The 17,138-nt window shown below is 35.6% G+C and overlaps 1 protein-coding gene across 1 annotated transcript in view; it reads left to right on the top strand.

Annotated features, from left to right (window-relative positions):
* The window catches only part of LOC140511736 (transmembrane protease serine 11F-like), a 79,149-nt gene that overhangs the window by 50,025 nt on the left and 11,986 nt on the right, over positions 1-17,138 (top strand). Inside the window, exons 3-4 of the mRNA XM_072620912.1 lie at positions 3,108-3,226; positions 16,577-16,644. Coding sequence (XP_072477013.1) covers positions 3,108-3,226; positions 16,577-16,644 — 187 coding nt within the window. The remainder of the gene's footprint in view (positions 1-3,107; positions 3,227-16,576; positions 16,645-17,138) is intronic.

Genomic DNA, 17,138 nt, shown 5'->3' with positions numbered 1-17,138 from the left:
TTACTCAAGGGATGACCCATTAAATAAAAAGAAAAAAATCAAACTGGGAAGGGAAGATCCTCAGGGTTCCTGGATAAAAGAGAAACAATTATTATTTAGTGGAGACAGAGAGGTAAAGGGAGAGGGAGAACTGAGTTACTCAACTAGCTGGGTCCCCATTCAAGCAGCTTGGTCTACTCACAGGTGGTGTTTGTCTTTCATTTTTGAAGAAGACCATGACATCAGGGAAATGATAACATGACTTGCAGTTGACTTTGATTTGAGTGAGGGAGGGCTGTGCATTTTGCAGATATGTAAATAAAGCTGAGAGAGATTAAAATGATATTCTGAGGGTTTCATAATAATTGTCTGAGGCAGGATTTGAACTTAGGTCTTCCTAACACCACATGAGGAACGACTTATAAGTATCAACTTACATCACCCCACATTACAATGAATCATCTCAGTAGTCTATAAACCTGAAGAAGTAATGTCTGTAAAGAGTGACATATATATTCTCCTTTTAGAGAGTAGCAGATGACAACTTTATTGGCATTTTCAATAACATAATAAGTGTATTACAACTAATGTACTAATAATGTGCCATGAATTTGTAAAGCTTGTTAAAGCATAAATCATATTTTCATTTGTCATTTCATTTTCACATCTATATGACTCCAGGGAATACATTATTTCACCATGGGCAATCAGGATGAGGAATTGGAATGTATACTTAATACACAGTGATTAGGAGTGGTTCTTTTACACTTAGGAAGTGTTCATTTAATTTATGCAAAATTATGTTATGAAATCTCATTACTGTAATGCCTTGATCCAAGTTTGCCTGTACTATTAGAAAAACACAATTTAAAATAAAAAGAAATAAAAGAAATAATTTGAAAAAGCCAAATAATTATTTTTTTTATTCTTAAAGAGAATTACTGAAAACAAAAATATTGTTTTGTATGGATAGTAATAGGATCTTGCTCACGCAATTTGTCCAATCAGCAATATTCTTCCATCTCTTCTCAAAAAAGGACAATTTCTACCATCACTTCCTCCTTTTTCTCTAAAGTATAGTTCTATTAGTCTGTTCCACATAATGTAACATTTAATTACATATTGTCTTGTGTTGCTATTTAGTTATTTAATGTATATGTTTTGTCTCTCCAACTGGAAAATAAACTCTGAGAGCAGGGACAAGGTCTTATCTTTATCCCCATAACTCCTAGTGCTAGGTGGGCATAGAGATAATGATCAATGCCTACTTGCTGGCTCATGACTGGCATTGCCAATTATCAATTAAATTCTAAGAGTAGTTAAATTTTTATTAAAATCACATTAAAAACTAAATTCTATTTTTTATTTGTTAACAACAATAACAACTCTTATTGAGTCATAAAAAGCAGCCCCTTCATCCACTTGGACAAAAGCCTGTAGTAAACTAACAGCATACAAATAGCAGGAAAGTAACTTATCCTCATTTATGTTTCTATTGGGATCCCATCAAAAAATAAGAGAAAAATGAGATAAGCAATAATGATGATGATGATAATTCATATCTATATAGTCCCTGCTATATAGTGCTTTGAGGTAGAGAATACATGGGAATATTAAATATGAATATTTCGCAGAGAAGGAAACTGAAACTTCCAGGAGATAAGTGACTCATCCATAGTCACACAGCACCTGAATTTGAACCCAGGTTTCCTGTCAACAAATGCAATGCTTTTTCTGCCACAGACACACCTACTGATGTACTAGGCTCTGGATATGTTTCCATCTTCTCTGACCTCTCACCCCATGTTTAATCCAAGGTACTGCCTTTTCCCATGTGGAAACGACTGGGTTCTCAGATATATTGGAATGACTCCATGGAGAGAACACTGTGACTCAATGTGCATACACCTTTTCCAGCTAACTCACAGGCTGGGGATATTTTTGTGGGTTTTCTGTGTGTATTTTACCTCAGTCCTCTTCTAGCATGACCTAAATCAAGGTTCAAACTAGGACAAACTGAATTTTCCAAGAATCAGTATGCAAATTTATGTGAAAATTTCTTGGAATCTATACCCAAACACACCCTCCCTTATATTCACTGACAATTTATTTCTCCCTGTCTAGCAGTAGCATTTTAGTATTCTCTCAAAGTAATATCTCATATCTCATGCAAGTGTTCCATTTTCATGCTTTATGTGTACTCAACTTCCACTAGCCAGATCGCTACCTAGCTTGGATTCACTGGTTACCAGCATCAGGAGAAAACCAATTAGCTCATGCAGTAGATAGAGCACTGGACCGGGAGTCAGGAAGTTGTTGTTCAATCATGTTGACCCGATTTAGGGTTTTCTTGACCTGAGTTCAAATCCAACCTCAGATACTTACTAGCTACGTGACCCTGGGCAAGTCACTTAACCCTGTTTGCCTCAGTTCACTCATTCATAAAATGAATTGGAGAAGGAAATGACAAACTACTCCAATATCTTCATCAAGAAAATTACAAATGGAATCACAGTCAGACATGACTGAACAGAGCATCAGGAGAATATGCTTTAGGACCATAATTAACAATTTTGGCAAGTTCTGAACCCCTTTTGACTTAGGCACATAGCTATTTGCTCCCAGTCTTTATCACTTTCCATTATACCATGCTGCTTCAAAATAGTTGGCAAAAAAATCAAGTTTGGGGAAATGCAAAATTACTGTCATTGCACAAACAACTAGGCTATTAAATTCATCCTCAAAAATCTGTCTTAGCTATGATATGGCAGAGTTAGCATTTCAATAAGGGTGGTAACAACTTCACAATATGACTTTTAATGTTTACATAAGTCATAATTTTCATGCCCAGTTGTATATGTACCTATATACATCTGTCTACGAGTATACTAAATGAGATGACAGATCCTCAGCTATCTGATTAACCAGGAAATGTGAAATCTGCCAAATAGATTATTTTTTGGTGGTGGTGGTGGTGGTGGTGACTTTTTACAATAACCAAAATAAGGAATAATTTTCAAATATGTTTCACTTTAGTGTATCACACACATTTCATATATGTGAACACATGTTTATGTTTATAAACACGCATCATATATGTTTATATACCTATTTACTTTATCTTACAGATGAAAGGACCTTCTATTACATTGTCACCTTTAAGATCACCAACATCAAATATAAAGAGAAATATGGAAGAAAAACTTCAAGAGAATTTGTAGAACGGAGTCATCAGATTGAAAGAATGGTAAGGTTAACTGCCTTTATGAAATGTTTGTATTAGCCTTAGGATAGTGCCTGCTGTTCGTCTCACTTTCAATGAGACAGCATAGTATCACACTCAACATAGGACTTGTAAATGTCACATCTTGTTGGTTCCTACATCCTTATGTCTGTCATGTTAAATAAGGAAGTAAAACATTCACATTCATTCTGACAAATTTTACTAAATGTCTCTTATGTGCAAGGCACCATGTTCAGTGCTAGGGTTATGAAGACAAAATCAAAGTAGTCCCTGCACTCATGGAACTTACAATGTTCCTGAGAAAGCAGTGAGATCAGATCAAGTCTATAAGCAGGTTAATTTTTCAGCTGTATGGAGGCTATATTGGAGAAGGAAACAGCAGTTGCCTCATAGGATAGGTTTCTTGTGTATCTCTGCTAGTTCATTCCATTCATTCCATAGATATTTATTTTTGAAGTATAAGACCCTGCTATATTCACACTAGGGGGGAACAAAGGGGACATAGAAAAATATAAGATATAGCTCTTAACTATTGGAAAGTTCATTAGCCTAGAGATACAATGGGATGCAAAGTCAAATAAAAAATACTGTAGAGTATTAATCTGTATCAAATGATTCAACTGGATAGTCAGAGCTTTAGAGAAAGACCAGTAGTTGTGGGCTGGAGGATAGTCAGAGAGCACTTCCTGGAGGGAGCTGAGTCTTGAAGGATGGTTGAGCTCAACCACTGACTAGATGTATGATCCCTTCTCCAATCTATCCTCCACACAGTTGAGACATTACCTTGCTTATACACAGATCTGATCTCAACAGCTCCTCACGAAAACTGTAAGCTCCTTGAGGACAGGAACTATTTTGCTTTTATCTTCAGAACTTTAGCACCTAAGCCTTAGCACCTTGCAGGTAAGAGACATTTAGTGAAATTTCTCAGAGTCTGGGGAAGATGTGATGAGGGTTGAATTAGGGTGGTAGATCTGTATGTAGAAAGAAGGGTACAGATTGGAGAGATGTAGTAAAGTTGAATTAAGAAGACTTGGTAACTAATAAGATACAGCAATTGAGGGAGAGTGATGAATCAAGTATGATTCTAACATTATAAGTCTGGAGTTGTATAAGTAGGAAAAGGGTAATGTCTTCAAGACAAATAGAGAAGTTTAGGGAAGGGGAGTATTTAGATTTGAACATTTTATACTATTTGGTGTTATTATTATTTTATTATTATAACATTTCTTATTCTCTTATTCTCAATATATTTTCAATTATTTACATCATTAGGAAGGATTTTCAGGTGTAGACTATGTCTTATTCCTTTCTTATATCCCCACTCTTTAAATTACAAATTCAGGCTGCTCCACAGGCTGCCCAATCTGAGGTGACTCAGTCTAGAAATTAGTACTCAGGTTCAGTTTTGATATTTTTATGCCATTAAGAGAGAGTTAATGACTAAACCAAGTGATGCTTCCTCTCTTAATTCAAGTAAGCTTAAAACTACATTTATCGAACAACTGGCCTCAGGCATGAGAAAAAGTACTAGGCATGGTATCATTTAAGAAAGAACCCTTAAGGACTCTCTACTGAGAAAATATCAGACTATTCTGAGAAATTCCTTTCTTTAGGTCATTGAGGAATTCTTTCTTAGTAAAATGTAAATACCCATGGAAAGACTAAGACATTAAAATGTATCATTTGTTAGTACTTTAGCGTGAATCAGTTTTTTGGGATCTTCTATCTGACATTCAGCTGCTAATAGGTATGTGCAGAATGAAATATATCACTGATATATTTTTATTGGAGAGGGGTGGGTAGAGAGTTCTAAAGTCTGAGCCTCTCCATAAAAAGCAGTCATATACACTATACTACAGTGAGGGCGTCTGAGGAAAGGGAAAGAGGGATACCAAAATAAAGAAAATGGCATAAATACTAAAAGGGATGATAAGAGAAGTGAAATGGAACCAAAGACAAATTTTACCTATTTTATAAAGTTCCCTAGGGCTACCTGACCTCTACTAATTGTACCCTTTTATTAGAGGATCTCATTTGGCATAAAGGAATTTGGTATACTTTGGAAAATTCACCCTTGGTAACCCATTTTCCTGACCCAGAAAATCTGACAACTTTGTGGTATAACATTTGGTGTATTATCATCAACTGTCCTTAAAAGTGTACAATTCACAAAATTCAATGGAGAAAAAGCTTATTTCCAAATTAAAAAACATACATATAGAACTACTGTCAGAGCTAATAAGACATATGACGACCACCCAATAAGCATCCCTTCTCGCCCTTCTCTAGAGATCTGTATTGATTCAAACACTTATAGTAAGCCACCTAGATGGCACAGTGGATAGTGTTCTGGACCTAGAGTCAATAAGACCTGAGTTCAAATCCAAGTTCAGATACTTATTAGCTATGTGATCTTGGACAAAAAACTTAATCTCTGCTTGGTTTCCTCATCCATGAAATGGAAACAATGATAGCAACTAAATTTTTGAGTTCTTGTGAAGATCAAATAAAATAATATTTGTAAAACTTTTGTAAACCTGAAAATATCATATAAATTATAGTTATTATTATCTTATACATATGGGGCTTCCAGTAGGAAAGTAGATAATGTAAATATTATCTTCATTTTATAGATGAGGAAACTGAGAAATGAAGTGATTTGCTCCAAAGCCATTAAGATTCAAAAGAATCATTGCGGATGTCCCAAGCATCAAGGGTATAGAAATATGTAACACAGAAAAGAAATTTTGGTGAAGCTACTTAATAAACAGGAAGCTATTCCCATAGAATGCCAATATGAACCTTCTTTTTAAAAAAAAGTAGCAAAATTCAGTGGAAGAAGGAGGATCTATGGGTATCAGCAAGTATGAGGAAATCTGCCATTAACTCCCATAAGAGATTAGTTGTGATGGCCAGTGGTTCTTTTTGGGAGTGACCAAGGCTAAGGGGCATACCAATCTGAAATGGTCAGTTGGGTGATGTGCTATCTTGTTGGGGCAAGAATGTGGAACAGGATAGATAATCTGATGGAATCTATGAAAAACAACAGATTTCTTAACTTCTAACCATTTCTAGTGATTCATATGACAGGCAGTGATACTATGATACATCTGGTAACATTCTAGGGATTGTCAAATTCTAAGAAGGAAGGGTGTGGAAGTGTAAGTAGGTGATTAAAGACAGAGCCTATAGGAGAGGCTTATATGAGAAGTGAACAGTAGCAGAGAAGATGATATTGGAGAATGGGATTTAGCTTTCTGAACTGTGGCTCAAGATGTAGTAAGGATGAGTTACTAAGGAACTATGTTTAATAAGTACTGATTATGCAAAATTGTCCTGGAGACTTCCTAATCTGACCAAAAATGCTCTGATCACAAACTGCTAGTTCAGACATTGTAGAGAATAAACATATGCAACAAAATGAATATCAATGGAATTAACTAGTAATTTAGAGTAAAAAACATCTGACTTCACAGTCAGAAAAGATACTCATGATTCAAATGTCTGTGCATTAAATGAGTCATTAACAAATTCAACTTGACTTTTAAAGAAAAGGTAGATATCTTATTCAAAAGAGATTAATTAGAGAAGATAATGGAATAGAATGGAGCATCCAGAAAGTAGACAACTATGTGGAATTTCAAGAACCTGGGGACAGAGTATGGTAGTAAGGTTCAAAGGAGGGAGAAATTGAAGTAATGTTAGAAGAATATACAAAAAATGTTCTCCTTGGATGGGGAAAAATAGTATGATGAGTTCTCAATAGATAAGAAATGACATGTATATATACTTCAAGACTTGCAAAGTATGTTATATGTATTATTTCATATAAACCTACCAATAACATTATAAGTATACTGATATTATTATCCCAGTTGGCAGAAGAGGAAACTGAGGCTCAGAGAAATTAAATGACTTGCCCATGATCACATAGACAGGAAATTTCTGAGGTGAACTCAGGTCTAATTAACTGCCAATCTAGGAATCCTTTCATAGGCTGACTTTCTAGAGATCACAAAACTGGCTAAGAGATAGAAAGCAGTTGTTATAGCGAACTTTATCTATCTGGACATCGTTTGGAAGTCTCCGTTAAAAAATGATTACAGAATCACAGAATCTCAGAACTGAGTGGGAACTCAGAGACCCAATTCAAATCATACATTAGCAAGAATATTTCCTTGGAGAGGGAAAGCTGAGTATGTCTTCTTAATACATGACAGCTATCTCCCCTACTTCTTTTACCTATCATGTTACATGTGAAAAGGTAATATCTTTCCTGAATCATGCTCCAGAAATGGCTCTCTTCATACAATCTTGGTGATAACTATGAAGTCATCTTAGTCTCCTTGAGATAGGTTCTCAAATTCACATTGCCTGTTAACCCTACTTGGGGTATGTGAATAGACATCTGAGATAATGTGTGTGTGGGGTGGGGGGGTGGGGAAGTGTTAGAAATTGTTCACAGTGCTTTAATGAAAACAACACAACTGATTAGAGTACAAGCAAAAAAAAGAGATTACTATTCTTAATAATAAAAATACATCACAATAACCTTGTGAAGTAGGTGCTATTATTATCCTGATTTTATAAATGAGAAAACTGGGGCTGAGAGAAGTTAAATGAGTTGTCTCCCATCACATCACTAGTGTCTGAGGCAGAATTTGAATTCAGGTCTTCCCTACTCAAAGTCTAGCACATATTTCTTTTGCTTAGTAAAGGACTATCCCCAAATGGGAGTGAGAAGCAGAGAGGAGGTAGAGGAAGGGAGTAACACTTGAAGTTTCAGTATACAATAAGTAGTGACAGCAACAAAAGAAATAGCAGTACAGGTTGAGCATATCACAGTCTCCTTTCTAAATGTAGCCTTCATATATCAGTAGCATCTCAAATCATAAGACAGGTCAAAATCATTCACTGGCACTCCCCAAGATAATTCCACCTCTATGCAGAAGCTTGTTTTTCTTATATTTTAAGCTGTGTTCTATAAATCCAAATTTTATTCTCAGAAACCATCTTTATAACCCACTGTTGCATTATCCTTTCTACTGTATCACATCCCCTGTTTTCAATCAGCAGCAACAGAGCTGAAAATTCCACCTGTGCCATAAAGTCCTTAATTGTTTTACCAAAGAATTCACTATCTTCAACTATTCTTTATACTTTCCTTCAGGTTGTATCATTTGTGCCTTCCTAAATCACCAGAAATGAACAGAAGTCATCTAGTTTGAACTAGATTTTAGAGGATCTCTTTCACATCAGATTAGATACACATGTATGTTTCTTTTGTGTGTATGTATATATGTATGTATGTATATCAGCCCAGAACATTTTAAGAATTTGAAGAACTGATCTCAAAGACTGCTGGTTTGGAAAGAATTGTGGAGAATGTGGGAGAGGTGCCACAGGACTAAGGTTAACAAATCAACCCTGAGAAAATTCTAGAATGATGTTTTCCCAGCAACACTTAGGAAGGGCAGCATTGATCTCTAGAGACTAATGTTGATTGATGAAGAGTAAGTTCCACTATACCAAGCTCACCTTATTTCCTTTTCTAACAGGACTAGTAAACTGGTACAGCAGGGAATTGCTGCAGCTCATGGAGAAGGAAGAAAGATTTAAGATAGATCATAGTACAAATAGTTTAAATCATTACTGATTGAATGGCCATAATCAAAGAATATCTAATAATTGATAAATGGGTAATAGGGAAGGAAATCCCTAGAGACATGCTGCAAGAATATAGTCTTAGTCCTGTTCCCTTATATACAGTTTTCTGAAGATTTAAATCTAAAATAACACAATTTAATAGCAATAAATGTAAAATTATTCTTTGGTTTTTTTTTAATCATCTACAAATATAGGATGGAAAAGATATAGCTAGACAAAAACTCATTATAGAATAGTTGGGGATTTTAGTGCATTTTAAGCTGAATAGAATTCAGTGGTGAGATGAGTCTACCAAGAAAGTTAATGTGATGATAGGCTGCATTTAAAGAAATATGCTGTCTGGAACTAGAGAGGTGTTAATAGTCCTACTTCTAGTCTACCATGAAGTGATGTGCTCAGTACTAGACTCTGCACTTTTGAAGGAACATTGATATTTTTTAGCACATTCAAAGTTGCACAGTCAAGATCCCAAGTAGGCTTGACACTTGAAAGAATGTCATATGAGAATCAATTTAAGAAATGAAGAATGTTTATTTTTACAGCCAGCGTCTCTGATAAAGGTCTCAAAATGGGGCAGCTAGGTGGTGCAGTGGATAGACCACCAGTACAGGAGTCAGGAGGACCTGAGTTCAAATCTCACCTCAGACACTTGACACTCACTAACTGTGTGACCTTGGGCAAGTCACTTAATCCCAATTACCTCATCCTGGGTCATCTCCAGTCATCCTGATGAATATCTGGTCACTGGATTCAGATGGCTCTGGAGGAGAAGTGAGGCTGGTGACCTGCATAACCCTCCCTCACTCAAAACAAAGTCAAGTGCAAGTCATGTCATTATTTCTCTGAGGACGTGGTCTTCTTTGGCAATGAAGGATGAACACATGATTTCTAAAATATGTAGAGAACTGAATCAAATTTATAAGAATATAAATCATTCCCCAGCTGATAAAAGGACAAAGGATATGAACAGGCAGTTTTCAGATAAGGAAATTTATGCTATCTATAGTCATATGAAAAATACTCTAAATCACTATTGATTAGAGAAATGCAAATTAAAACAACTCTAAGGGTACCACATCATAGCTATTAGATTAGATAACATGGCAAAACAGGAAAATGATAACCGTTGGAGAAGATATGGGAAAATTGCAACACAAATGCATTTTTGGTGGAATTGTGAACTGATCCAACTATTCTGAGAGCAATTTGAAACTATGCTCAAAGGGCTATAAAACTGTGCATGCCCTTTGAAGAATGTTTAAACCAGATCATAAAAACATCAAGAGAAAATGGTAGCTCATTTGAAGAGTTGTCACATGAGGGAATGATGAGACTTCTTGGGTATGGCCTCAAAGGTAAAAAGTAGATCAAATAGTTAGAAGTTACAGGGAGGAAGATTTTAGATCAATGTAGGAAAAACTTAACATCATCCACTTGACCATACTTGGGTAGGAAATAAGTTCAGTAACATATATCAATCTATGGGAGGGTTAACTTTTGAAAAAATACATCTTTCAGAAGAACAAAAGCACTAAAATAGAACCAGAAGACAGTATTCACTACTTTTGGCGAATGGTTGCCATCTTTCCCAAGGAACTCATCTGCTACTCATCTAAGTTCATATTCCAAACAATACATTTATTATTTGTTTAGTGAACAACTGAAAACCATAGATATTTGAACCTCTTGAGATAAAACAAAACCCTAGTGGCTTAGATAAACCCTAATGCAAGGGTGGGGAACCTGTGACCTCATGACCACATGTGGTCCTCTAGGTCCTCAAGTGTGGTCCTACGAGTGAATCCAAATTTCACAGAACAAATCCCCTTAATAAAAGGATTTGTTCTATAAAACCTGGATTCCTTCAAGGCAGCACCCAAGGACATAGAATACCACATGTGGCCTTGGGTTCTCCACCCCCGCTTAATAGATGATACTCTGCATGGGAACTATCCATGCTTTTACTCTCTAGAGTCAAGTATGATGGGTCTTTTAGGATGAGATTGGCACTTTGCTTATGATGAACATGTACATGCCCATGAAAGGTATGCCTCAGTTAATTCTGAGAAGTGCAAACTTCCTTCTCTCTTCTCACCCCGCCCCCACTCAAAATTCATCAATTACTCACTCTTTAAGATTTGTTAAAATACAAATGTTACAAGAGAAAGGAAAACACATTGAATCATTATCATCCATTAGGGCCTCAGAGGAAATCAGTACATAAATGACTAGTCGGATATCTGTCAGGAACTGAGGGAATGAACTAACTCAGAAAAGAGCAGTCCACATGCACACACACACACACACACACACACACACACCAACCTGAAGTACTTTGAGAGAGTGCTTTCCCACTCCCCAGTGAGAAGACCCCAATTTTAATAGTAAGTTCAAAGTCAAGAAATAGACTTGGAAAATGAGCAAATGACAACAAGAGAACTTGACCATAAAAAGCTACTATGCTGGTAGGGAAGATCAAGATGAAAACTCAGAAGAAAACAATGTGAAAATAGGTATAAGCAAAGCCTCAAAGAAAAATGCTTATTGGACACAAGCCTGACAAGAATTCCCAGAAGAGTTAAAGAAAGAGATAAAAGTGGCAGAGGAAAATTGGGGAAAGAAATGAGAGTGATGCAAGAAAATTATGAAAATAGAATAGCTTAGTAAAAGAAGCACAAAAATTCACTGAAGAAAAGAACTCTTTAAAAAGCAGAATTGGAAAAATGGAAAAGAGCTAAAGCAGACTGAAGAAAAGAATTCCTTAAAAATCACAATTGGGCCAGTGGAGGCTAATGACTCCATGAAACATTAAGACACAATAAAACAAAGTCCAAATATAAAAAAAAAAAAGAAAATGTGAAATATTTCATTGGAAAAATAACTTGTTTTCATTGGGAAAAAAATGAAAGAGATAATGTAAGAATTATTCAACTACCTGAAATCCATGATAAAAAAAGAGCAGAGATATCATATTTCAAGAAATTATAAAGGATAATTGACCTAATATCTTAGATCCAAAGAGTAAAATAGAAATCAAAAGAATTCATCTATCACTGCATGAAAGAAATTCCAAAATGAAAACTCCCAGAAATGTTATAGTCAAACTCCAGAACCCCTAGATTAAGGACAAAAATATTGCAAGCAACCACAATTCAGATATCATGGAACCACAGTCAGGATCACACAAGATTTGGGAACTTTTACATTAAAGGAGCAGAGGGCTTGGAGTATGATGTTCTGGAAGGCAAAAAAGCTAGGATTATAACCAAGAATAACCTATCCAGCAACACTGAATTTAATCCTTCAGGGGGAAAAGTGGATATGTAGTGAAATAGAGGGGGCAGCTAGATGGTACATCTGATAGAGTGCTGAGCCAGGAGTCAAGAAGACTCCTCTTCCTGAGTTAAAATCCATCTTTAGACACTTATTAGCTGTGTGACCCTGGGAAACTCATATGGCCTTCATTTCTTCATCTGTAGGATGAAGGAAATAGCAAACCACTCCAGTATCTTTGCCAAGAAAATCCCCTAAAGAATTAAAAAATGACTAAACAACAATGATGTAGAAGACTTCAAAGCATTCCTGATGAAGAGAATGGAGCTGAATAGAAAATTTGACATTCAAACACAAGACTCAAGAAAAACATAAAAATGTAAACATGAAAGAGAAAACATAAGGGACTCAATGAGGTTAAATTGTTTACATTCTTATATGGGAAGATAATTCATGTAACTTCTAAGAACTTAATCATTATTAGGGCAGTAAAAAGAGTCTACATAGACAGAGGGCATGGGTATGAGTTGTGTTGGGATGATCTTAAAAAATAATGAAAGGGTGATAAAGAGGGATGCACTGGGAGCAGGGGGAAGGGAGAGGGGAAATATGGAAAATTATCTGACAGAAAAGAGACATGCAAGGAAGAGTTTTTACAGTGGAGGGGAAAATGGGGGGGATGTGAAATGTTTGAACTTCACTCATGTAAACTGGTCCAAAGAGTGAAGAATATACATACACTCAGTTAGGCATAGATATATAATTTACCCAACAGAGAAATAGAAGAGGAAGGAGATGTATAGAAAGGGGAAAGGGTGATAAAAAAAAGAGGAGGAATTAAGGGAGGCAACAGTCAAAAGCAAAACAGACTTTTGAGAAGGGACAAGGTAAAAAGTGAAGGAAATTAATATTAAACTATTATAATAAAAACCAGTTATTAACTTGTGATATCATTCCTTTTCCTATTTTTGTCAAGACTCTACTTAAAAGGTCTGGCAGTCTCTGAAGAGTATGACCAGAGAAATGTGATCACTCCTAGCCCCTAAGGCATCTGCTCATTTACTAGTTTGTGCTGGGCCTCACCCAGGTTTTGTTTACTCTATATACTAGACCCATTTTAAGTTAGACATGGTGTCCTTCCCATCCCCCACCCCAAATGAAGCTTGTCTTTGCTCCCTTCATTAAAGTTTGAGGTCTACAAAGGAGCAAACAAATCAGTGAAAATCTGATTTAGATGGCTTATCATTTATTCAAGATTTTGATTTGGGCCAGCTCTGTATATAAGAAACTAAAATAAAACCAGGGTAAACCTTGTGGTAGAATGGAAAGAACCTTTGATCAGATGACCTGGGTTCTAATCTCTGCTGTCCTACAAACTGCTTGTGTAATCTTACACAAGTTACTTAATTTCTCTGGGCTTCACTTTCTTAAACTGTAAAATGTGAGGAATGAACTAGAATCTAGTCAGAGCTGTCAAACATACTTTTGAGTTGTACCCAACAGGCTTGAATATGTCCTGAAACAGATTAAAATGTAACTGGGGAATATTTAACAAAATAAATGAAAATACAATAGAACATAGGTAACAATATGTGATTTTCTAAGTCAACTTGAGGCCGGCAGAGATCTTTATATTTGGTTTACTGGCCACTGTTTCTGAGTGGGATACCACTGAACTAGATGACTTTTAGGTGACTTAGAGTTCTTAATGCAACCCAATGTCTTTTCCCACCGAGACCTACCTAGAACTGTGATAGGTGATATCAGGGCATAAAGCATTGGCACAGAAAAATGCCAAGCCCCAAATGAATTTACCATCAAATTGGGGAAAAGGAGATAAACAGGAATAATACAAAAGAACGAATAGCAAGTAGTTCATTATAACAATATGAGAAAAATCATAAATGAATGTATCAGGCAATATGATTTGGAGAAGTTCATCATGGCCTGGAACAATCCTGAAAGGAATCACAGTAGAGGAGAGTTTGACTTTGCTGACCCCTTTTTGCCCTCTAGTGTTTACTTACACCAGAGTTATCTTGCACTAATGACATGAGAACTGCAGGGCTTAGAAAGCATCTTTTCATGGGTGTACCTTGTAGACTTCCCCAGTTGTTAACCTGACACTAATGATCTTCCTAGAATATTTAATCTCAAAGCAATTATAAATAAGGGGAGAGCTTCAAGATCAAACTTGCAACAGGCAGTAATTGGGTGTGTACTATTCAACAAGAAATATTGCTTTAAAGATGTCACTAGGTTTATTAGTATCCTAGTTCAAACCAGGGTTGGATTTTTGCAAGAATTGATATTGATGCGAATGATTGTTCTTATGGCCATGAGCCCAGAGTTTGAGATATTGTCTTGCCTGAAGTAGTATAACAGCCTAAATGTAAAATGACTCAATTCATGACTTTGAACTGAAATCATCAAAGGAGATAATTGATTTATATCAATAGTGTCAAGATCTGAGCCAGCATAGAACAGTATGTAAGAAACTATTGACTTGCCTGGAGGAAAAATGTCATAAACATTCATTATATTAGCTCATAAATTGGCTACAGGAATTATAAGTCGCTGAAGAACATAAACTCCTACTTCATCATAGCCTTTATGAAGCAAAATGGGCATTCTTGGAAAAGATAACCCTCTCTCTTCATGATGTTCTGATAAAGAGCAAAGAGGCTTCAGGCTCTCAAGAAACAGTCTCCATTCCCCCAACTTACACTGGCATACCTTCACTTTTATGCAAAGGAAGGGCCGGATATTGTAAAATTATCTGAACGTTACACAGCCATATCTAGATTCTAGCCACTCTTTACTCAGGTAGATAATTTTAAGTGGCCAATATCAAATACAGTTAATTCTTTGATTTTAATATTTTCTGAGAATTTTCTACAATATAATTGGAAAGAATTCTTGCCCTTTCCTAGCCCAGAGTTTAGAAAAGAGATGCTTTGAAGTCATTGACTTCTTTTCTGAGTCTTACTTTGATGATAGATGAGAAGCTCCCAGGGAACTAGGGAAAACTAGAATAGACACTGAGACTCTCTATTGCCTCTCAGGCTGTCACTCTTTCTTTTGTTTTTGTTGTTGTTAAGTCACAAATTGAGCTCTCCTGGTATCTTATTTCTGTCTAGTTGATTCCAATGATTTCTACATTTTCACTCAAATCTAGTGTACTAATTTGCTTGATTTTTTTTTTTAGAAAGGAAGGTCAATTACGTGTTAATACCTCATTGAATTATGTTAACACCTCATGAAGTTGTATTAACACAACTTCATCTATTTGATGAAAGGGCTCAAAATCGTGTCATCTATCTCACTGCTGCACTCTTAGAACTTCTGGGCCTCTCCATTTGATTTGAATTCCAATTTTCCTTGACAGCAAGGACTGTTCAGTTCAGGAATTCTTAAAACCATTTTTTGTGCCATGGATCCCTTTGGCAGCTGGGTAACATCCATGGACTTTAATACTATTCTAGTGGGTTACCTATATTCATAATCAGGTGAAATGCGAAACTTCATTTAAAAGTGAGTGAAAATAAGGCTGTAATTTTTCTTCACCAAGTTAACAGGCCCCTTGAAATGCATCCATAAAGCCCAGATTGTGGACTCTTAGATATTTTTTTCCAACATCTAGCATCTAACACATTGCCTTATATATACTTTTTCATTCATTCATTCATTCATTCATTCATTCATTCATTCATTCATTCATTCAAAGGTATAGATTCCCCATTCTTCTTCCCTTTCCCCTCAAGAATCCACTCTGCTTTCTCTCACATACTTACAATTTCAAGAACCTTCTTTGACTTGCAGCATTAACTCTAAGGACTCAGGTGTCTTGTGAAAACTTGTAATCCTATCAATGATTCTGGTTCAAAGAGTTGGATAAAAAATATTTACCTTACTTCACTAAAACCAATTTTTTTAAGTATAATCTCCATTGTAAAAGGGTATAGGCTAGAGAGATGACAAACACTCAGGGTTCCTTGACTTGAATGACAGACATATGTGTATCAGCTGTCTTCCTAAGAGTACAGGGATGGGAAATAAAGTCTGTAAATTTACATGTAGCAGCATATTCTGGATTCAAGTAACCTACTTTATCATGAGACCTCTTGTAACAATATTGAACCAGGAAAGTTGCCTATGCTGAAACTATGTTCTCATGGACGCATATTTTCTCTTGTTACTGTTATCAATGCACTAGGAAGTCATCTAATTTCATTACCTTTTTACAAATGGAAAATTTAAATTGGTATGTGTAAATAAACAATCCCGCTTGCTTAGTTCTCAAGTTCAAATGATTTATAAAGTATACCACAGCTATATATTTTGTGTTCTTCCATGTTATCTTCTATTCATTTCAAGCACTGTTCTTTTATTTTTTTCTTAACAAAACAGATGTCTAAAATATTTCGACAGTCATCTCACAAAGGAAAATATATCAAATCCCATGTTATCAGACTGAGGTATGTGAAACTGGTTTTCTGTCCCTGAACATCTGCCATTATGATGAAATTAATTAATCATGTTATAATCATATCATATTTAGTACAATAAGGTTTCATATCAAAATCACTCTATCCTATCCTTTCATGGAAGGTGGAATACCAACTAGAACATACCTGACTTTGTCAGAACTCAAACTCAGCTGTTGCTACTTATTCTTGGATTGGATTAAAAAATAAATAAAAATTGGCTCTTTGTTATACTAGAAATCTCCTATGAATTAAAATATACCTTCCCAGAAGGAATTTTGATCATTGGTCTATACCTCTAGCTACAGATTCTTTTACATTAAAGAGACTGATAATGTATTTAACAATTAAGAACATTCCCCCATCATATGTCACTTTTAAAATAATTTAATATGATTCATATAAATAGAAGATCTTACAGATAAATCTTAAGATTTATAATAATTTCATCCAAATAAACACTATTAACATTCAATCTTTCAGTA

This window comes from Notamacropus eugenii, chromosome 6 (genome assembly GCF_028372415.1).
Source record: "Notamacropus eugenii isolate mMacEug1 chromosome 6, mMacEug1.pri_v2, whole genome shotgun sequence".
NCBI lineage: Eukaryota > Metazoa > Chordata > Mammalia > Diprotodontia > Macropodidae > Notamacropus > Notamacropus eugenii.
Note: the sequence above shows the minus strand (reverse complement) of the source record. Positions and strands in the feature narration are given on the sequence as shown.